We start from the raw sequence: 22,947 nt of genomic DNA, 5'->3' as shown, positions 1-22,947 counted from the left end.
TTCGAAAATGTAGTGTAATTTATTGAAAACATGAACATGATTCATTCAGATACACAGCATCATTATCAGCGGATGTGTCGAAGCACCTAAATTTGCTATATCAAAACAACATTAGGAACATATAATCGAGTAAAATAAGCTTAACTGTGATGTGCATTATCACATTCCGTAACAAAATAATATCAAAGATGAACAATTTAAACAGATTTATTGCTTAAAAATAATTAAATTTTAAAAATTATTACATAAAATATAACCCAAATTATAATTCTAAAATATTACAAATTAAAAAAAACCTATCTTGAGCAGTCGACGAGCTATTATATTTTTCAAAACTACAGATTATTTTTAAATTTACATACATAAAACATAAAGTTATTACATCTATTGGATAACATGTAAACCAAACATGTATATTGATTAGAATTGAACGAATTGAAAGAAAAAAAATTAAAGTTTATACAGTTTGTTCTTTAAAAAGCACAAGTTCTCTTCTTTATTTAGATACAACAATAGAACGATCAGAGCTGTTCACACTGAGTTGAGTTCTATACAGAATAAATTAGTGACTGGAAAGCTTAACCGAAGGTTGGGTCCAAAGTGGGCTTGTTGCTGAAAAAAAATATTAAAAAATATTAATAAATGTAATATCAGCACTTAACTAATTCATTTAATAAAATAAATAGATGACATAAAAAAATACTGAAATTTGGTTTTTCTCGAATACTTTAACGTAAAATACCTATTAGGGAAAGTTGTGTTGCCTAGAACGAACATAAATTTTGAAATAAGATATAACACAGGGTTCGAACTCAATTTCGGAAGAAAAACAATTCCTGACTTTTCCAGGTAGATCAGGTAAATTTCAATAAAAATCCATACCATGTTTTATTTCTAACATGCAATTTTTCATCAGAAAATATGATTATTTTTTTATCTGAAATGTCAAATGTTTGATTGTGTGAAAAAAAATATAATAAAACTGGAAACATGAAAAAGTTTCACTAAAAAGTGGAATATTATTTAAAAAGTTCTAATAGATGTTGGACTTATTTAACTCGAATCTAAATAACTGATAAATGTTGCTAACAATTCCAAGACTGGTTATTTTCTAAGGCATAATGTAAGAATTACGCTAGTTTTTTTGCAAAAAATTGAGACATTTCCTGACTATTCCCTGCTTTTTAGTGATAAAAATCACGGACAATTCTAGGTTTTCTCTGATTCGTGGGAACCCAGTAACAGTTGTGTTCGTATTTTAAGAAATAATCCTTTAATTTAAGTAACGTTACAAAACTATTTTAATTCGATTTCTTATTTTTAGAATTTTAGCAAAAAAAGAAACAGAATGGAAGATTTTTTGTAAAGAAACAGCATTTGAAAGTATTTTACGTTGTTTCACGATAATGATCAGCTTATAAAAAATATTTGTACTAACATTATTTAATTACCAAAGTAGAATTTTTTTTCTCATTCTTTGACTATTTTTATAATAATATTAAATCAAAATTCAATTTTTTTTTGAATAAACAAATAATTATTTTAAAAAACGGCATTCAAAAGTGTTGCATTTTCAAAAGAATTATTGAGTTAATTTAAATGGAATTGGAAAATTGTGCATTTTCACGAATTTAGATTTGTTCTGAATAAGCGAGATGAACTTCTGACTTCAAGACCTCTCTAACAACTATATATATATATTTTTTACACGAGATAACTTTGTTTATTTATAAATTAAACTTAATACTTACGACATGGAGCATTCCGTGTTTCCGAATTGTTCACCTTTGTCCATACTGAGGCAGCCAGCACCACCGCCAAATCCGTATCCTTTAGGTCCGAATTTCCTACCATAGCATTGTTTGCAGAAAAGTTCACCGCCGTGCTCGGTGGCATTGGTACTGTCTAACCTTTTGTGGCACAGTGCTGGAAAAGAGTAAAAGTTATTAGAATACAAGTGGTAGAAAATTAGAATAAATATATTCACTAACGCCTACATAAAAATAACTCAACATAAAAAAATGCTCCAAAAATCTGTGTCTAATTGTTTTACAAGCACCTTTAGAATAATTTAGTTCGTAATAAACATACGGAATTATTTTCTAACTCCTAATATATCACATTACTCTTTAAGAAAATCCAATTATGCTTCCATGGGCTGCAATAGTGGCACAACTCAAAAAATACGCTTTTTGGACTAAGAACATGTGTAAATATGAAAATACACATTCTTTCAGCAGCAATACTAGCACAACTAATATTTCAACTTTAATGTAATCTTTGTTTAAGCAAACTAAAGCTTTTCTTATGCATTTTGCTTTGCAATAAAAACTTTAAACCCACTTATCTTAAAACTTGATTTTCTGAGTTGTGTCTGTTGCAGCCCATGAGCGATATGTTCAATATTTGTACAAAATTGATGATTAAGATATGAAAATTTATAGGCCTATTCTGAAATCGGACGATAGAAAAATTACGCGATGCCAGTGCACAAAAGGACGTAATATATAAAACATTTTTTTTTATATATTTAAGTTTTAACGTCATGCTGTTGCAATTTATCATAGAAATTTACATCGTTTGGCCTGAATATGTGCCTAAAATCAATAACTTAATTTTTGCTTAAAAATTCTACTTTCTAATACTTTCGAGGAATAAGTCTCAATGTTTTACAGTGAAATTTGATTTGGAAGCTTTCTAAAATTACCAAGAACGTAAATTCTTCTTGTTACCACACTGTGTATATTATAAGTGTTAATAAGATAGATCAAAATTAGTGATTCTCAGCATTCACATGGATACTTTAGTATATTTTCATAATGTTTGTTAAATATCGTTATTTGCCACCACACTGTTAGAAATTTCTCGGAAAAAATGGTTAAATAACAATTTATTTAACTTTTATTTAACCATATTCAAGCAAGATAGTCACATAACTATAAATAAGATGGTATTCAAGCAGTTAACCGAAAAAAAAGTTTATTAATTTCTTTTCCTTAATACGGTTAAACAATGAGAATTTTATTGCACCAACTAAGTGACTTTTATCGCACCAACCGAGAGGGAAAATCTGTCAATCTCATGACCGACATAGCGAGGGGTCGAGTCCCTAAGTCGACATTACAATATTTCCTCCATTTTCTTTAACACAAGAAGAATTTCCAGTGTTCTGCACTCCCCTATTTGTGACTCTGGACTATTAGAATACGATATTCTCATTCACGCTGAGATAGCAGCTCCATAAAGCCGCTAAACATATAAAAGCTTATTATTTCGCATCTCTTACGATAGGTAAAACCAGATAAACGAATTAAACTACATTCCACTATTCATTTGATAAAACACAACTCAACCCCAACCTAACCAAAAAGCCCAATACCTAACGAAATTCTTAGTTCTAATATCCAGTTAAATCTCTTTTTTACGGTTTTGAATCTAGTTGCAAATAGTAAAAAAACGTTTAGTTCTCATGGTTTCGTGGTTTTTTAGCCATACCAGTTGTAAACAGTTTCAAAACCGTAAAGGTAAAAAATGTTCTTGAGCGACTGTCCCTTAACGGACTGACTGTTGCCGGTTACTTAATCGTAATTTTAGAATGGAAATTCTAACAGTACACTTACATCAGCAAATTTTGACAATTAGCATACATATGAGGAATAAACGTTTTTGTTATCAAATCTCAATGACAATCTTGTCATCAGGCATGTCGTATGTTAACTTTTGTCCATGCGTGAAAAAAAAAATAAAGATATGTAGCAAATATATCAAACGTTCTCAAAAGCGGCTACGTAATTTCTATCATTTAATTGAAAATAAAGACAATTGCTTAATTTCGGTCAATCACGGTATTATATGCATTCCATTTTTAATGACAGAAACAAAATTCTTTTCCCCAGATTTCAACAGCAAGTTTTTAAAACAATTAAGAGGACTAAGCTGTTCTTTTCATTTATGATTAAAAAAAACCTTCTTTCAAAAAAATTAAAGTACCTCGTGTATTATTTATTTATCTTTTCCTTTCAATATCTATACATACCACATTTAAAGCAAGTTTTGTGCCATTTAGCTCCAGCGGCCAACATTTCCTCTGCAGCGTAAACTGATTTCCCGCATTTGGGGCATTTTGGATGTTCTTGGGGTACGAAAGGCATCTTTCACCTGAAAAAAAGAAGGGTAAAAAACAATCAAAATTACATTATTTTTAGATAGTAGGCGGCTGACTCATCTGCAAGAAAATACCTCTGCCAAGTTTTATTTTGGTTCCATTAAAAAACACTCTAAAAGAATCGTCTCTGACAACTATAAATATCTCGGGGCACGCTCTTTACCAGACACGAGATTTTTTTTTCTAAACTCTCACGCCTACCATACTCCCCCTAGAACATTCGAAACGCTCTATTTTTCTTTTATTTTTAATTTCTTCCCAAGTGAAGTTGGAAACGTCTTGGGATTCTCAGCGTTTCTTTGCGGTGATTCAACCACTGCTTATTGTTTGGAAGACTGCTAATGAGGAAGCTCTTTGTTTAGTTGACGTCGACATCAAACGAGCTACTGACTGATTCTTATCTTATAGTTTTACGTCGTAATTATTTCTTTGAACGCTTAATATTGGACGTCTTGTTTAACTTTTTAAGTGCACTTTTAACATAAGTATTTAAATTGATCCTCTTACAACCACGGGTTACAAACCGAAAATAATTCTTTCGAACGATAAAATAAGAATGCAGTCTCTGAATTTTAAAATTCCGTATTGACATTTTGTGTTGGATATAATTATATGTTTTTCTTAGCTGAAAATCCATGCAAAGTATTTACATAGTTTTAGACTACATTCAATATCAGTAACACATTTGTATAAACTTAACTTACAATATATATGTGTTAAGTATTTATATACAACCAGTTTATAACTTATAAGGATAACATGTTTGCAAAAAAAACAGCTCCCTATCTATTTCGGTAAAATGTTTGTTTGAATTCAGCTTTTAATCTATAAGGATATAATATTTATCCAAATTTAGTTTACAATCTATATCGGTGAAATATTACATAAATTTAGCTAATATGTGTTATCTATATTAATATTTTCTATCTGAATCTGTAAAGCATTTATAAAAAATTTAGCTTGCAATAATATGCCTTTATTCTTTACCACTGTATGTGTTATTTATTTGAAAGAAATCCTTTTAAATAAAGAAAAGTAACGAGTTTTCTTTTCAAAAAATAAATTTTCTGCATAACAAGTTTTTTTTATTAATTTATTTATTTATTTGAAATCCTTTCGTAAATTTTTTATTTCTAAGCTCTTGTTGTTGATTTTCTTTTCGAATAAAGATCCGTTTTTGAAAGACACAGCAGTTAATTTTGAATAATGCATAATTTGAAATAGTTCAAAAATCACATTTCCATTTCAAAATATTCATTTTGGAAAATATTAATGCATATTTGTTTTTACACTTTTTCACCCGAATATAAACGATTTTAAGAAAACGATAACTATGATAAACAACGAATCTCCCTAATTAAATATTTTGTAAATACTTATGTGTCTTAAGTATTTACAAATTATAAATATGTACATTATAATATCCATTATTCTTTCGTTGTAAATATGTATATTTTTATAATAATGTATGTATGCAGAGGCTACGATTCTTAATACTATTCACGGATTCTATTATTCGTAAATCCGCTAAATTTTTGAATGCATGAACAATATGGGTTGAAATAAACAGCAAAGAAAATTTATCTGATCTGAACGAAATAGTCACCTGATTAGATACCTGAAATATAAAATAATTTCTGAAGTCATTTGATATTTTTTTACAATTTTAGTAAGCTCCTAATTGGTCTTTATAAATGGTGCAAGTTATGTAAACGTTTATTGCCTACTTCGGACTTAAATATACATTATTTAAAATTTTGACTAGTCGTAACAATTCTGCACCGATGATAAGCCAATGATGAGTTAAAATTATTCTAAATTAAGCACTTCATTCTGATAAAAACAACGTTTCACAAATTTCGATGCAAGTTTCCCCAGGCTTGAGAATTTGAAGACATTTTATGTCTTATAGATTGGAGAAAAAAAAACTTTTTTTCTCAATCTAAAACTTTGAACCCAAACATAAATACAATTTATTTTATCCTTTAGTTCTTCTTAAAGTTTTTTTACTCTTCTCCTTTATTTTATTTTAATATAATTAGATATATTCGTTTTTCGAAATGACAACGTATCGATCATTCTGATCAAACAAACGTAATCCACAAATCCTTTTTTCGCGTGTGGCTCAACAAACGTAATAAGTAAGTCTTTAAACATGATAAAGGAATGGCTTTACCTTTTTGCAAATGAATGATTGCGAATCAATATAACATTCAAAAGTTATAGAATTGAGTACGCTGTGTTGTTTATTTACATTTACAGAAGATAGTTTTAGTATTGTGTTTAAATAAGAAACGGTTTTTATAACGGTAGTCGGGTACCTTAAAATGACCGCAGAAATGAGTTTTTTCTCAAGTTAACGAAATTCTTTGGATTTGGGTTAAAATTAAATGACTGAAAAAAGTGAGCCCTGAAAAAATTTTGGTGCAAGAAATATAAAACTGGTTATGGTTTTTTACGATATATTCTTTCTATAGATAGATCTGCCAACTTTTACTCTTTCCAAGGAAATATTCCCCAAATGGTAATGAAAGGCTAATTTATGTGCAATTGTAGATAAAATTAAATTTTCACAATGGCTTATAGTCATTTTCATTTCTTTAACTTGCTCTTATATACAAGATTGATTTACCTGAGTTTAGTGGTAGTCAAAATTACATTGAATTAAATTTATAAGCTTACGGAACAAGAAGAAATTCATAAGAATCCTTATAAATATAAAAATGAAATACACAAGCAATCCGTAGTTGTTGACAAATATGTATCAAATATGGCCTATTACTAATGCGAATTTACGAGATAGATGTTTAAGAAATACAGTAACCTAACCTATCACATTTGCATAAATTTTTTTAACGACACCATCATTAACAATAAACTTTTACAACTCTAAATTATGATTCATTTTTTTATAACTTTTATTGGCATTTCCCACTACTAATTATTTAAAAATTCATAACACTTTTTTTTTGTTCATTATTGCAGATTTTCTTTTTTAAAATACAAACAATGACCCCAGTCGTCACGTTTTTCCTTGACAAAATAGTAATTATTTTGTGTAAAAACTTAAAAAGAAATACCATAACGTAGAAAAAATTGAGTACAAAAATTATAATATAGAAAACAAACATATTTATGAATCGAAAGTTCATTAATCTAGCTTAATGAGAAGATTTTTCCTCGGAAAAAATCGATCATTAAAAGAGTTTTTGCCGATCAAGGGTACAACAGGTAAATTACAAAATCGATATTTATTGGAAACTGGATGTTTGCTAACACTGGCCTACTTTGCTTAAAAAATACTCACACTCCCTAATTATAGGTTTGCTACCTTTCTTCCACTATGCCCAATTGTTTGAAAAAGTATAAACTAACATCACATAAAGAAACAAATTGGAACAGTACATTCATTGTATGAAACTGAAGTATATCAAAATGAGAAATTTGTTAGCTTATAGTAAAGGATTGAAAAAATGGGTTTATTGATTTTGACTTTCTCTTCAAATAAACAATATAGCTTTTTTTTTTAAAAAAGTAAAAATGCAAATTTGAATTACTGCATAAAATCCATTAGCAATATCAAAGTACAATTTTTGGTATGTGTTTTTATTTTTTTTATGCATCCATTTTACTAACTTGATAGTATATGAACGAGGAGAGAAAAAAAATTGCGCATAATATTTCGGTTTATACACGTTGTTGAAAACTTAAAGAAAACCGAATGTTTTTTTTCCCTCAAAACTTTTAAGGGGTGGCCATATATGGGAATGCATGATCTATAAATGGCTGCCGTGGGTGGAACGGGAGTATCACGTGATCACGTCCCGGGAACGGAGAGAGCGTGGGATGAAGGGATCTGGCAACACAAGAATCGTTTTTAAAACACTTTTTTTTTCTTTCTTCTTTTAGGACTTCTCGAATATTCTTTTCTGGAAAGGGTGTTGGATAGAGCTTAGGTAGCCAAAAAATTATTTCTAGAATCGCTAATAAAAACTACTCTGTGAGTTATCTCCCAGTCAAAACTATACCACGCTTTTTTATTTGATTTTAATGACTCACGCTCGTTCAATCTTCCAAGCGACTTTATTATCCTTCCCCTCTGTACTTTAATTAATCAAAGTTGATGTTTGAAAGCTATTTAATTTAATAGGAGTAAATGAACTTTTGTTTTGACCTGCATAAAAACCACTTTTATGACTTAACATCGTTTGGATTTTTATAAGGTTTGCACAGAAACCGTTGCTGGAGAAAAATTAAAGCAATTAAATGTATTAGGCAGAAGTAAAATTTCATTCCCCATTGAAAATGATGCTATGCGGATTGAGAAAGATTTTTAAAAAATGTTACCAACGAAATTGTGAACACTATTAGAAACACTACTAGAAACTATTAGAAACTGATTAACCTAAGGAAACTTTCCAAAGAGTTTGACAGTTTAAAACACATTGAGCTATAATATCATTCAAATTTCTGCCATTTTAAACGTTATTATCGTGCGAACTAATCAGTTTGTGCAAAATTTGAGCCAAGTCGAATATTCTTTTCTCAAAATTGTGTTGGAAAGAATATAGGTCCAAAACAATTATGTCTAGAAACGTTATAAAAAATTTCTCCTAGTTAATATTATTCCATGTTTTTTTTTTTTAATTTTTGGTAAGTCTCCCGCTCAATCAATCTTACAAGCGACTTTAACATCTCTCATTTTCCTTCCTTAATTAATCAAAAAAGGTATTTGAAAGTCATTCGATTTAATAAATAAAAAGGAACTTTTATTTTTATCTTTATAAAAACTTAACTACCTTTCAATTTTTATAAAGAAATACGATGCAATCGTAATTCGTGTTCATTTAAATTTAAATGCAAAAAAGTTACTAACAATCATATATGTTAGTCAACTTCAAAAGTTTGTGTCCGAATTAAAATTGTTGTTATGAGGCTCGGGCAGGATTGCAAAAGATTATTGGCAACAAACAATTGTGAACAATTGTGTGATTAGATACTGACTTTACTAAACGTTGAAATGTTAGGAAACTTTCCACACAGTTCGAAATTTTGAAACACGTTGAACCATTACAATCGTTCCAGTTTGCTGCTACCTTATTATAATATTAAGTGACTATAATCCAGGTAGCGTACTTCGAGTTAGAGCTGTGCAGTTGTGTCCTGAATCCCAGTAGGCATGTAAAAAATATAGCGTTAAAATATTTATTCATTTAAATACGAAGTTAGACTTAGGCATTCAAAACAAAATTATATTTTTAGTTCAAAAATAGGTATTTCTTTAAACATTGTTGCTAGCACTTTTTTCTCTGACAGATTAGTCTGATATTTTATGCATAAATGAAGTGACACTATTTTCTACACCATAGAACTAAAATCTTTTGAAAGGTTTTCTAGCGTTTATTACACGTTTTCGATATATAAATAAAGGATTTTAAATGTAGTTCACGAAAATTGGTCACTTCTGTGTTTTAGAAAGTAAATGAAATCATTTCTTTTTTTCTACCTTGTAATGTACCATTGTAATAAATCGATATTTTAAGCGTAAATAATAGTAAAACCATTTGAATTTTGGAAGAATCAACTTTACTTGTCCGTTTTTTCCTCAATAATGATCTTATGGGCACATAATATTTAAAATGTTTATATAGTTAAATCCTAATTTGATATTAATGAACATTTTTAGCATATTTTTGAAGAAAAATATAGGGTATTCCATTTTATTTAAATTATTACCATCTATCAGTTTATATATCACACCAGTTTATATATTTTAAAACTTAATCCTTAATAAGATATATACTCTGACTTTTTGGAATGGCAAACGAAAAATTCCTATTAAACAAAGTAATTTTATTTAAAGTAAAATCGAAAAAGTAAAGATACTTTGTCAAATGCAAAGCTTGTAAACTATTTAAATTCAAAAGTTTTCTTGTAGCTGACGAAAAAATAAATTAAGTAAATTATCTATGCCTTAATCGTTTGTAAGAATGTAAGCGCCATATAAAAGAGAAAAGTAGCACTTCATGCAGTTGTTTTAAATTTCCCATTAACTAGTCATACTCAAATAAGGAAAAATATCACAGCAAAAGCATCTTAAAGGCAAAAAAAAAAAAATTTTTTTCTTTTGTTTTTTACTTTTTTTTTAACCTTCAGCGATACTTGCTGAAAACGTCCACGTTATAATATGTCTTAACACGCGATAATTTGTATAACTATAGATAAAACTTTATTTTTTAAATCAAGTATTAAATCAATATTTAATTTTTGAATTCTAAATGATGGACTTAATTGAACTTAACGAATATTTTTAAATTTGTAAATAACTTGGTGACTGGCAAAAATTTAATAATATTGAAAGCAGTCCTTAACAAAGAATATTTGCCCTTAATTCCCTTTGAAAACACTTCCCAGCAAAAGCACCATCCATGCAGGAAAAACACATTTCACAGCGAACACATTATTTTATGTGGGTGAAAATTGCGTGGTTCAACTAATTATTTTATTTTTAGTTTACGACTAATACGACTACTGTTTGTAATGGGTCAGTTTCCTGAGTTTTCTTCGAGATCTGACACTACCGTTCAAAAAGAGTCCAAAAAAGTTAAATCGGTTTTAATGTTAGAAGAGTTGAGATATTCCATTCCTTTTATTTTAAGCAAACGATTTCTTGTTGAATTGAAACAACCTTTTCATTTTTATATTAAGCAAGTGTTTAAAAAATGCATAAAAACACATAAATTCTATAGATTTTAAACTTCTTCATTGCAATTTTTCCACCTAATAGAATTATTTAAAATATTAATAAATGAATTGGGTATAATATGAAAAAAACACAACTACTTCGATTTAGTAGGAACAACATATGACGCAATGCTAAACGAATGGAATTTAGTTGTTGTTTATTTAGTTATTGTTATTAGTAGTTGTTGTTATTTGCTTTAGTTGTTGTTGTTTATTTAGTTGTATTTAGTTTCAATAACTTTTCTTTATAATGCAATAAAATCTGGCGAGCAGCTATTTAAACGATCGAACACTTCGTTTGTTTATTTGTGGCTTGAAGTTAGGCTCGCAGAAAATGCCGTTCATGGGTTAAATTTAGTAGGAACAACACAACCTGTGACGTAGGCTATATTATACCCAATTATGATTAAATGAAAAATAATGAATGACGTCGCGTGAAAACTACGAACTAGATCGTTTAAACGATTAACTGGATCGTTTAAACCACTGTCAAACGATTGTTTACTTTTCATAAGTTGAAAGAATTTGGAGCGGGTCTAAAAACCATCCAACTCACCCAATCTTTATTAAACAACAATTATTTTACAAATTTGGTGTAACTTATATAAATGAACGTTTTTGTATTTCTTACAAGCACTTCAGATTTATTACCATAATTTTTATGCTATTCCTTATGAAATGCGTAACACTATGCAGTAGTATAATATATTAAAATTATTATTGTAATATATCTTGTATATTCAATTATGGCTCTTTTGTCTCAATTTAAATATAAAGTACGATGAACGGAGACTTTTAAAATTAATATATCCTATTTTGAAGAAAATCGAAAACTTCAAGGCTTTTTTATCATTCAATTATTTAATATAATTTTGATTCTACACAGAGCCAGTTTCTTGAACACAGCTATTAACTGAGTATTATTGTTTTTAAACTTATTTTTTGAAACATTTGTGGGTGGGAGTTATCAGTAAAAGCTGTGAAATAAGTTTCGTCCAATCAGTTTAACAATCATGTTCTGAAGTATATGCGGAATTTCAAATTTTCTGTCACAATTTATTTTATTCTACTGCAACTTTTGTGTCCCTGATTTGGCATTTGTTGAAATGGAAAGTAATTTTTAATCCATTTGTGCTTGGCCATCCATGCTTCATGTTTTTGCAGTGGTAAAAGCTAAGAAATTTTTAGTCAATAGAGTAATATTCAGATTTATCTTTTATATTGGTTGTTTTTGGATTCGTCATGAGGATTTTCCCTAAATTCTTTTTCGTTTATAATCTGACACTAAATTATCAAGCTCATAGCATTATTTTTTGCTATAGTATAGTTTAGTTATAATTATAATAATATGGTTTTTTTTCTCATATCCACGCTGCATAGCAATCAATTTTATTTTTTTAAATAATTTAACAAATCATTAATATAGCATATATCATAAATATAGCAATATTGTCCTTTAATTTTGAATGAAATTTATCTAATATAAGATACACAAAATGTCTTTTTATTTCGAATTAATTATTTTAATATAATTTAAATTTAAATAATAGTATATTTCAAAAAACATTATTTAGGCTTGCTCGGAGATAAAGCTCTGGTAAAAATGTTTAAAAGATAAATAAAATTATGCATTTTAAATTAGTAAATTTTCTTTATCGAAAAATTTGACTCATTCATTGAATTTAATCTATTTCTAATAACGATTTAATTATCTTAAAATCTTATTTCAGGAAGTTTTTATGACTGTTGTAGTAAAATGGAAATAAATATGTTTAGAGAAACGTTCTAGTAACCTTGATAATTTTTAAGCAAAGAAAAAACTTTTTGTATGCTGTTTAGAATGTTTTTAGAACATTTAACGCATTAGTTTAGAATACCAAATAATAGATTTTAGATGTTTAGAAATAAGGCAATAAAAAAATAAAAATGTTTCCAAAGCCTACAAACTCATAAAAAATATGCAGTAATCATTATTATACGTAATTAATCCAGAATATTATCACTTTTAATATAAATTTCGATTCAGTTTCATTACCACGAGGAAATTGATTTTTTATTAAGCTCACTTTAAAATGTATCTCAAATTTTTATTAATTCATACTAACCTATGTTTATTTTTTAAAAAAATTGTTCTTAAAACAAAAATCAATGGCACGAAACTTTTTAATCACGACAATGAGATATCTTTTTGAAATATGTTATAATACATTTTAAATAGATACAATTGTCGTCAGACGAAGAATATACAACCAGCTTTTTAGCAAGGCAACAATCCCCGATCTAAACTGCCCAAGAAACCTCTCTTCTACAATAGCTAGGCTACGTACTGGACATTTCAAGGGCATGAAGATCTCACGCACCCATATAAAATTCTATTCCAACTGCATGTACTGTCCTCATCTGCAACTAACTCCAGACCATGTTTGTGACTGCCAGGCCATTATCGGCTCCCTCTTTCAACTTGGAGCACCTCCCATCGAAATTTTACATGGCCATCGGGCTCCAGAACTTGCAAACCTTGTTATCAAGACTTTTGGAGGACTCTAATCTTTGCACTAGCATAGACACGACAACAACAACAACATCAATAGATACAATAAAAATTGTTTATGATATCATTTTAAGACTAATATGATAAAATTTGTTCCTCAACTTTCCACTTCATTAACCCTCTACATTGTAAAAAAATCCATTAAACTTTACAATAAAAATACTGGCAAACATAAAGCTAGTACTGTTTTGCAACAAATTCAATATAAAATTTTAAACAAATATGGTTAAAAAATGTATGACTGAATGAACAACCAGTTGCCACCAAGGATCGAACCTAACAGACAAGACAGCGCGTTGACCCCTGTATCAACCCATCGTACAGTGTGAGATGTTTAAAATCATTTGTTGAAACTCCGTCATGACGTCATAGCGGACGAGAAGAAAGCTTCCTTATTCCTTAGGTACAAAACTATCACATTTTTTTCAAGTGGAAGATCCCCAAAGTATTTCTTGTGCAGGTTATTCGTAACAACCACCATTAATTTGAATTTTTGAAATCCTAGTCGAAATAGTATACACATTAAGATTTCAAATTAATATTTTAGCAAATTAAAACAAAAAAGTTCTCGAAATCTAAAAACAACACTACTGAGGAAAGCAAGACGGAAAACTTCAAAACCTGTTTTATTGCAGCAAGACAGATGAATATCGGAAATACCTCCAAGTTTTATCAAGCAATTAAACTTATTGTCAAGTTTATCATCCTGGCTTCTGCCATTGTAATTCGACACATTTCGAAAGTTTTTAGTTTCTTTACATCAAAAATTATGTTTGGAAAGGGATTTAAAAATATACATTAAGGATAGCGATTACGGAATATCCCTCGATACTTAAAATTTTGCTAATCGGAGTAATTGCACAGTATTTTTTATATAGCTTGCGATAACTACGAGTTAAATCATGAAAAAATAGTTATTTTAAATTGTTAATTGAACAAATATACTAAAAAATCAATTCCTAATGTTTTAAAATTAACCGTAAATAACAATGCTCAAATGATTAGAGGAAAAGAGAAGAGAAGAAAATGTAATGATTGTATTGTAAGGACAAAAAAAATTATTTTAGAAACGTTCTTGCCCAAACTGCGTGTTGCAAACCATTAAATGAAGATAGTAGTTAGAAAAATGTTTTTAATCTCCAAGAGAAATAAAAATGCTTTAAAATCGATTCAAGTAACTCGCCAACTTTCATGAAAAGGAAAAAGTAATCAAAAAGTACTGGAAAGCATTAAAAAATAAATAGCCATTGATTATGACAATATTTTTACAAGAAGAAAATATTTAAAGCAATTATATTCCTAATATTTGTTTTCAATAAAATTGAACAAGAAGAGGAGAATAAAAATACATTAATGTATTGATTATAAAATTTCTTTGTCGTATTCCGCTTTTTATAATGTAAGTAAATTGAAAAATTATACTTATTAGTCATAAAAGTTTTAATTTCTGTTCAATTTTATGCAGAACTGATAATATTTTTTATTATTTCAGTTCTTCAGTTTTTATTATTTCGATTCAGTTTTTTATTATTTCGATTTCATGATTTCATGAAAAATAGGGCTAAATATTAGACATGTATTATATTCGTGTTTATTAATGTCGATTGGAATAATATATCATAGTTCATTTTGAAATGAATAAAAAGTTCATTAATGTAACTACATGGAGTGTGTCTATAAATAAAAATGTTGAATAAGTATTCTCGCAACATCCCATTGTGGGCTAGGGGGTCATGGAGTTTAATGTCCCACAATTTCATGAGCTACAGCATGGTTGCGTTAATATAATCAGCATTACGTACAAGCCAGCATTACGTATTTATGCAAAGTTATAAAAACGGCTACCGTAGCAAAAATCCTGTTTAAATAAAATTTGACTACAGGGTCATCTATAGATTAAATTAGGCTAACCGTTCTCGTAAATCTGTGCAAAGTTGTAGATAATCGAAAATTGGTTGTAAAAAGTATATTGTAGTTTATATGCATCCATAAAATCATTTGTTGTTTTTATACGTCAATGTAGAGCATAAGAATAGAACAAATGTAACGATTTTGCTTTGGGCGCTGTTTCTAAGAATACAACGGCAGGAAATAGGCTTGAAGAGACCAGGAAGCACGAGTTTCTTCCATATCATTAATGCATTAAACATGAGTAGAACTGATTATTACAAAGCCTAATAATTCTATCAATTCAAAACTATATAAACAATTTGAAACAATAACAAATGATCGAAAACAATTTAAATAAACACATAACCTCTCATTAGTCTCATTTTTTTTTCTGTGAAATGCACGAAGTTATAAACACTTACAAGAATATTACTTTTTATTCAAGTGTAAAGAAACCTATTTTATTGGATATCATGATACAGTGATCGATATGCTCTGAAATTTAGGATAACGTTGTAAAAAATGTTTTTGCTCTTTTAAAACTATACTCCGTTGAAAGTTAAGAAAAGGCCGTTGCGGTATAAGATTTAAGTAATCATTCGCGACTGCATATAGCTCCGTTTTATTTCGTTATCAACTTATGCTTTCAAAGCAATATAAAAGCTTTTAAAAGTTGAACATGTGAGACATAATTTTATGGGACATATGTGTCCCGCCTAAAAACCCGGGGGAGACATATGTTCCACCCCTAATGGTCCAAATTGTTAATTTTTTATTCAATTTTGGCAGAATATTGTTATTAAAGTCGTAATTTGTCTTTCAGTTGAAAAATTAAAAAAAACTGGTCTTGAAAGGGTAAAAGGATCCCACATATTTTTTGTAGTATCATACGAATTAAAGCTCTTTTCATGAAACCCAAAAAATGCTAACCTAAATAAGCAATATCTGAAGCAAAAGGCTGGTAAAGAGTCATATCCTAATTATGAGGTGTCAGAAGTTCCAAATCTGATCGTGCACCTCCATTTAGTACACCACTGATCTCATAACAGTTTGAAATCTCTTGAATCGTTCGTAAAAGTGAAAAAAGTGATGGATGTTCAATATTTAATTCATTCCAGTCCAGTTTATATTTTCCATGAATTCATCACTTGAGTTTCCATTATTTTAAGTAGAAACATTTATAATAGTCTTATAACCTTAAAAATATGAGTCTGTGCACAAATCGTACTCTATGAAATGTATTCATATCTCCACTGTACATTTCCAATATTTAATGTACGGTTCAAGTTAAAAGAATAATTCACATAAGTTTTTTATCACTAATAATGTAGTTAAATATGTTCTTATTTAGTTGCCTTCAATCAAGTAAAATGCTCTCGCGAGAACCGTTTTTAGCTAAGATGTTTTAGGCTCCACCATTTTAAGACAGACTGCCTGATTATAGCAAAGTGGTGCAAAGCATACTGTCTGACTTGATTTCTCTGAGAAGCTGGGTGAGCTTTAAGCTTCCATAGTACCTAGCCTTCACATTGACAACTCATTGCCTTGAGCACTGTACCATTGCTGTATTTTTCGCTTATCTTCACTCTTTTAAATAATGAAATCATACTATTAAACTTTGAATACTTATGATAAATCCATGTTTATGATGGTAAAAGGTTGTTGCTTTTTTGTTTGATAATAAAAATTTTAAAAAATTTATTTAATAATTTTTTTTTATTTGTTAATAAAAACAAATTTGTCATGAGAGTTTTTTTTAAAGATAAAGGGCATAACTGGAAACATACTATTAGAGAATGTAAATCACCATGATTCTTTTTACTGCTAATAAAATAGCTTTAACGTTGATTGAATACTCAGATTCCGTATCATAAATTCTAAAGTTAAAATGTTTAGATATTTTGGGAAAATGACAAAAAAAATCTCAAAAGTGCAAAGTTATTTCCACATGTTTATGTAAAAAAAAAATTTTAATACTCTCAAGCAAACTTAAAAAAAATTAATAATAATGAAAAAAAAAGCTCATTTTCTAAAAGATTTCAAATGTTTATAAAACGCATAGATTGCTTTAAATGTTATCGACGTACTTATTGCGTGACTTAGGTAAATATCAGTTTTAATTTTGTCAAATTTATTTTTTTTAAACTCTGAAATGGTGAATAATAGAAGAAGTTATTTTCCTACATTTATTGTTTATTATTTTTTAAACGCATAACTTTAAAATTAAAGCTTTGTTTCGAATTTAAGGTACTCAAACGGTGGCTTCCTTTTTTTCCATGGTAAACGAGTTTTCGAAAAGCAGACTTAATTCATGATTAACAGTCACAATTAAAACACACACAAAAAATTGTGTGCAAACAAACAGTTCTTGCCCTGGAGTTCAAAGTCATTCTATTATTAACCCGTTTAAATTTAAAGCAGTGTTTCACATCCCCCGCCTGAAAGCATTCCAAACCTTTGATGATTTCAGCCTTTAAATAGCTGGGAGTTGATGATTTATTATCACTTCATCTTTTGGCAATAGCTTTGACAAAAGTTTGAGCCATCAAAAGAGCTCACCGTAGAAGATTATATTACAAAAACATATATTTTATTTTAATAAATTGAACTATTTCTTAAAAACCTTTACCTCCATAACTATTGCGTATTAAAGTATTAAAAAGTTAGGGAATAAATTAACAAAAATGATGATTAATTCTTTTTTATTATATTATAGAATTTATATTATATCATAGAATTTTTTTTTTACTATAGAGTTTTTAATGTAACTTTGGAACTCTTAACATAACTTTTAATGCAATCTGTCGTTATTGGTCTTTTTTTTTTCTTTTTTCTTTTTTTTTTTTTTTTTTTTTTTTTTTTTGTCGGCAGTTTTATTTCCCTGTGATATCGAACTATATGAAATAGAGAATCTTCTTTTTCTAATTGTTATCGATATTAATAAAAAAAAGGAATACTCGATTTTAATATTTATCTAAAGCATTTTTTTCTTTTTTAAAAATCGCAATAATTTTTTCTTTATAATTAATATTATTACATATTATTTATAAAAATTTTGTTATTATGAAAGTTTAAAATATAATGGTATAGTTTTTGCTCAAAATAAGCTTCTTCATTTTAATTTTAAATTAAAGTATATTTAATAATATTTAAAAATAATTTAATTCTCAATATTTTAAACAATTTAAATGTCCTCTCACTAGACCTGAAAATTTAAATTTTCTGTGGCCAGTGGCCAGTAGACGCGAATAACTTAGTAGCCAATTTTTTCTCAAACCTAATGAGTCGATGACCGATATCTATAGGTCCTTTTCATTTAATAACAATTTTTACAGACTTTGTTATTAAATTATATATTAATAACAAATGTGTATATGATATGATTTATGATACAATATGTTATGTGTATGATACAATATGATAAGTATATGACACAATATGATATTAAAATAATATAATTCTTAAAAAAAAATTCATATTATGCATAATTTACGATTTTAAAAAGTCAATTAACCAATAAAAATAATTTAAGTAAGTTTCAAATTTTAGTTAAACATGCTGACTTTGATAAAGGATTAAAATATTTGGTGAGGCGAAATACATTTCATATTTACTTTACAACTTTGAATTACGTAAATTGTTAATGAATTCTTTTTTTTTTTTTTTTTTTTTTTTTTTACATGAACCCTTTCATCACAAATTGATGGATTCGGAAGGATCAAAATTTTAAATAGAAACATTGGTTATTTTAACGAAAGTTCTGTTTTTCAGATTTATGTACTTTTATCATAACGATTTTTTAAAAAAATGGTAAAAAGTGACAGGCTGTTTGTTATATTTAAGTCGCCACTTCATTTTGTTGACTCGCCACTTGGCTAGTGGTAACTGGTTATTATCAGATCTACCTCTCATGCGTATTCAATTAAGCATGAGTAAATACAAATTTCTATCGTTTGCATATATTTATTATAGTTTCTTTAACATCACAAATACCAAAATGCAATATTTTATGCCATATGTGTAGCTATTTTTTAACATAATCGTAGCTATGGATAAGGAATGCCTGCCTTCCCTACCCCTATCAATATGAAACGATATCAAATACAAGTGATGTAAATTACGCTTGTGAGTTTTTAAATAAAATGTCTGTTAAATAAAATATATGTATAAACCAGTATGATAAGTTTCGAGAGAAATGTAAAGCAAGTCAAAAATTTACGAAAAGCTATATCAGGTTTTGCCTTGGAAGAAAAAAAGCTCTATTTAGACACTTATGAAATTTATTATTTGCATTAAGTCGGTAGTCTATTAACTTTTTTAAAAAAAAGTTATAAATACAATTGTTTACATTTTACGATTGTTTTATTGTTAAGTTGAGGTCAAAGTTTTATTTATAATAAACATTCCAAAATATTATAAATTTACATTGAGTCACAATATCTAAACTTGTAAACATTTTTGCAGCAGCAACAAATTAATGTAAAACCAGCTTTTAAAAATACAGTTTTAAACAATAATTTTTATTTAAGCACAACTTAAGTTGAACAAAAAAATAAATAATGTATTTTCATTAATTTTTCTTACATTTCATTCATAAAAATACACATTAATATACAAAAATAATTAAGTGATTATAACTTAAGTGTGAATTTTTATGAAACAATATGAAGCATCGTTAATTAAAGAAAAAACTATTTTAAAATCTTTAAATTCCTTTTTGCAATAAAATTAAAATTTGAATCTTGTAAGATGCATTTAAATTAAATTTTAAATTTGTTAAACAAAAAAAATATTTTTTTAAAAGGTTTGAAATATAAAATATTTTAAAGGAAAATAAAAAAAATAATAAATACATTTATTGTTATATTTTCCTATTGGTTTTTACTCAATTTCTTCTTAAAATATAAATTTTCTGTTTTCAGTAATGTTAAATTTATTTAGGAGATATTGAATAAAATTCATTAAAAAGATTTCAGTTATTCAATGATTCAGTTATGCAGAAATTATTAAAGAAATTATTAAAGAGTGCAGCGACTTAGCAAAGTTAGCGATAAATCATGTTCAAGATATTTTTAGTGAAAATGTTGATTCAAATTATGCTGAAACTACCGTTTTATTATTGTAATATTTATTTAAAAAAGTCACATTTAAACAAAAATTCTTTCAGTATTTCGAATAATTAAAATGGATAAATTAATAAAATTAAATAACTTATAAAACACACAAGTTCTCGTGTTTTTAGTTTCAATTTCAAAAGAAGTAATTGAAATAAAACTTTTAAAAAAAATACAGAATTACATAAATTAAGTTTAAGTTTTTAGTTTAAATTCAACAGTTGGAAATGAATTGATTACTAATCGGATACAAATCTCGTCTGAAAAAGTAATAAATAAATAAATAAGATTAAAAAAAGTTCTTAAAGAACTATTGAAAAACAACGCAATTTAAACTTTTTCTTTTTAGCTTCATAACATTAAATCAATTAAATTAAATAGACTTTTAAATTAATATCTAACAAAAGTTCAATAAATGAAGCACAACTGACCTGTTTTTAGGTAGGAAAGTGAACTTGAAAAAAAATAACCAAATGGCCAGGAGGTGCACCACACTTTCCAAAAGCGATCTACACTGCACTAAGTCTAAACCACAAGTGGTAAACTTGGAGGGATTGGATCACGAAGTCTCCCAGAGTTTTCTATCACTTTGCACACGGTTTCTTCCTTAACTTCATAAGGAGTCAGCCATTCGTCGTCTCTCCTCCATAGACATATATGGGTAGCGGGTGGGAGAAGAGTGACCCTCCCTCCAAAGCAGGCTCCAAAACTTTTTCCGCGTTTTGAGTCGCTGAGATCATTCTGTTCTCGAATTTCTTCTCTTTTCCCCCCAAGATGAATATGTGGGTGTATTGAGCGTTTCTTTTCGGTTTGTATATTAGCTCGGAAAAATAGTTGTTTTGGTTTTTGTTGTTTGATAGGTTCGGAATAGACTTCGAGTTTTGTTTTTGTTGTTTGGAAAGAAGATGCTTCAGTTGACGCCGTTAAAGAAATCGGATTTCAGTTTGATAACGTTTATTTTGTTCTGTATTTATATACATTCATAGGAAAATAAAACAAATATAAACTATGTTCAGAAATCTAATTTTTAATTATTATTTTTCGTAGAAATTTCTTGAAATCGATTTTATTTTTATTTTCAAACATTTAGCTCAAATAATAATTATGAATTATAATTATTTAAATAATTATCCTCCAAGATGACTATGTGGGTGTATAGGGAGTCTCTTTTCAGTTTGTATACTAGTAAGAAAAAATGGTTGTTTTGGGTTTTGTTGTTCAATAGATTCGGAATAGCCTTGGAGTTTTTCTTTTGTTGTTTGGAAAGAAGATGCTTTAATTGACGCCGTTGAAGAAATCGGATTCCAGTTTGATAACGTTTATTTTTTTTCTGTATTTATATACATTCATACGAAAATAAAGACAAATATAAACTATGTTCAGAAATCTAATTTTTAATTATTATTTTTCGTAGAAATTTCTTGAAATCGATTTTATTTTTATTTTCAAACATTTAGCTCAAATAATAATTATGAATTATAATTATTCAAATAATTATCCTCCAAGATGAATATGTGGGTGTATAGGGAGTCTCTTTTTAGTTTGTATATTAGTAAAAAGAAATGGTTGTTTTAGGTTTTGTTGTTCGATAGATTCGGAGTAGCCTTGGAGTTTTGTTTTTGTTGTTTGGAAAGAAGATGCTTTAATTGACGCCATTGAAGAAATCGGATTCCAGTTTGATAACTTTTATTTATTTATTATTTTTTTTTTTTTTGTATTTATATACATTCATACGAAAAGAAAAACAAATATAAACTATGTTCAGAAACCTAATTTCTAATTATTATTTTTTGCAGAAATATCTTGAAATCGATATTTATCTTTTATTTTCAAACATTCTTTAGTTCAATAAATTTTTACAAATTATAATTATTTAATTAATTCTCTTCCGAGATGAATCGGTGGTTATACAGGGCGTCTCTTTGCTCTTTGTATTTCAGCTCAAAAAAATGGTTGTTTTGGTTTTTGTTGTTCGGGATAGCCTTGGGGTTTTGTTGTTGTTTGGAAAGAAGATGCTGTCGTTGACGCAGTTGAAGAAATCGGGTTCCAGTTAGCATTTTCTTCAAGATTTATATACTTTCATTCGAAAATAAAACAGATATAAACTATGTTCAGAAACCTAATTTTTTTATTATTTATATATTTTTATTTATGTATTTTGTATTTTTTTTTTTACTTATTATTTATATATTTCATAGAAATTTCCTGAAATCGATATTTAATTTTATTTTTAAACATGATTTAATCAAGGTGACAAAATATGGGATATTAGTTAGATAGCATTTATTTGGTTATTTTTTATTCATTTTGGATTTAAATGAATTTATACGGACATTTTGAAATTGAACTGTTTTCTACAATTGACTAATTTTTATCAGATTAAAACTCCTCAAATATATTTAGACTTAAAGAACTACTAACAGATATTTAAACTTAAAATTTCATTAATTTAAATGTGTTAATTTTTTTAAGTAATTTGTCCC

General features: G+C 27.8%; 1 protein-coding gene across 1 annotated transcript; it reads right to left on the bottom strand.

Annotated features, from left to right (window-relative positions):
• Positions 1-21,017, bottom strand: Mlp60A (Muscle LIM protein at 60A). The gene is made up of 4 exons (XM_016070643.4): positions 20,896-21,017; positions 4,037-4,158; positions 1,752-1,926; positions 1-612 (listed from the first exon to the last, which is right to left on the bottom strand). The coding sequence occupies exons 2-4, from the start codon at positions 4,149-4,151 to the stop codon at positions 579-581; spliced, it is 324 nt and encodes a 107-aa protein (XP_015926129.1). The 5' UTR covers positions 4,152-4,158; positions 20,896-21,017; the 3' UTR covers positions 1-578.
• Positions 21,018-22,947: the final 1,930 nt, after the last annotated feature.

This window comes from Parasteatoda tepidariorum, chromosome 4 (assembly GCF_982258835.1).
Source record: "Parasteatoda tepidariorum strain Cologne lab strain chromosome 4, Ptep-v5.0, whole genome shotgun sequence".
NCBI lineage: Eukaryota > Metazoa > Arthropoda > Arachnida > Araneae > Theridiidae > Parasteatoda > Parasteatoda tepidariorum.
The sequence above is the reverse complement of the archived record's forward strand: the minus strand, read 5'-3'. Positions and strand labels throughout refer to the sequence as shown.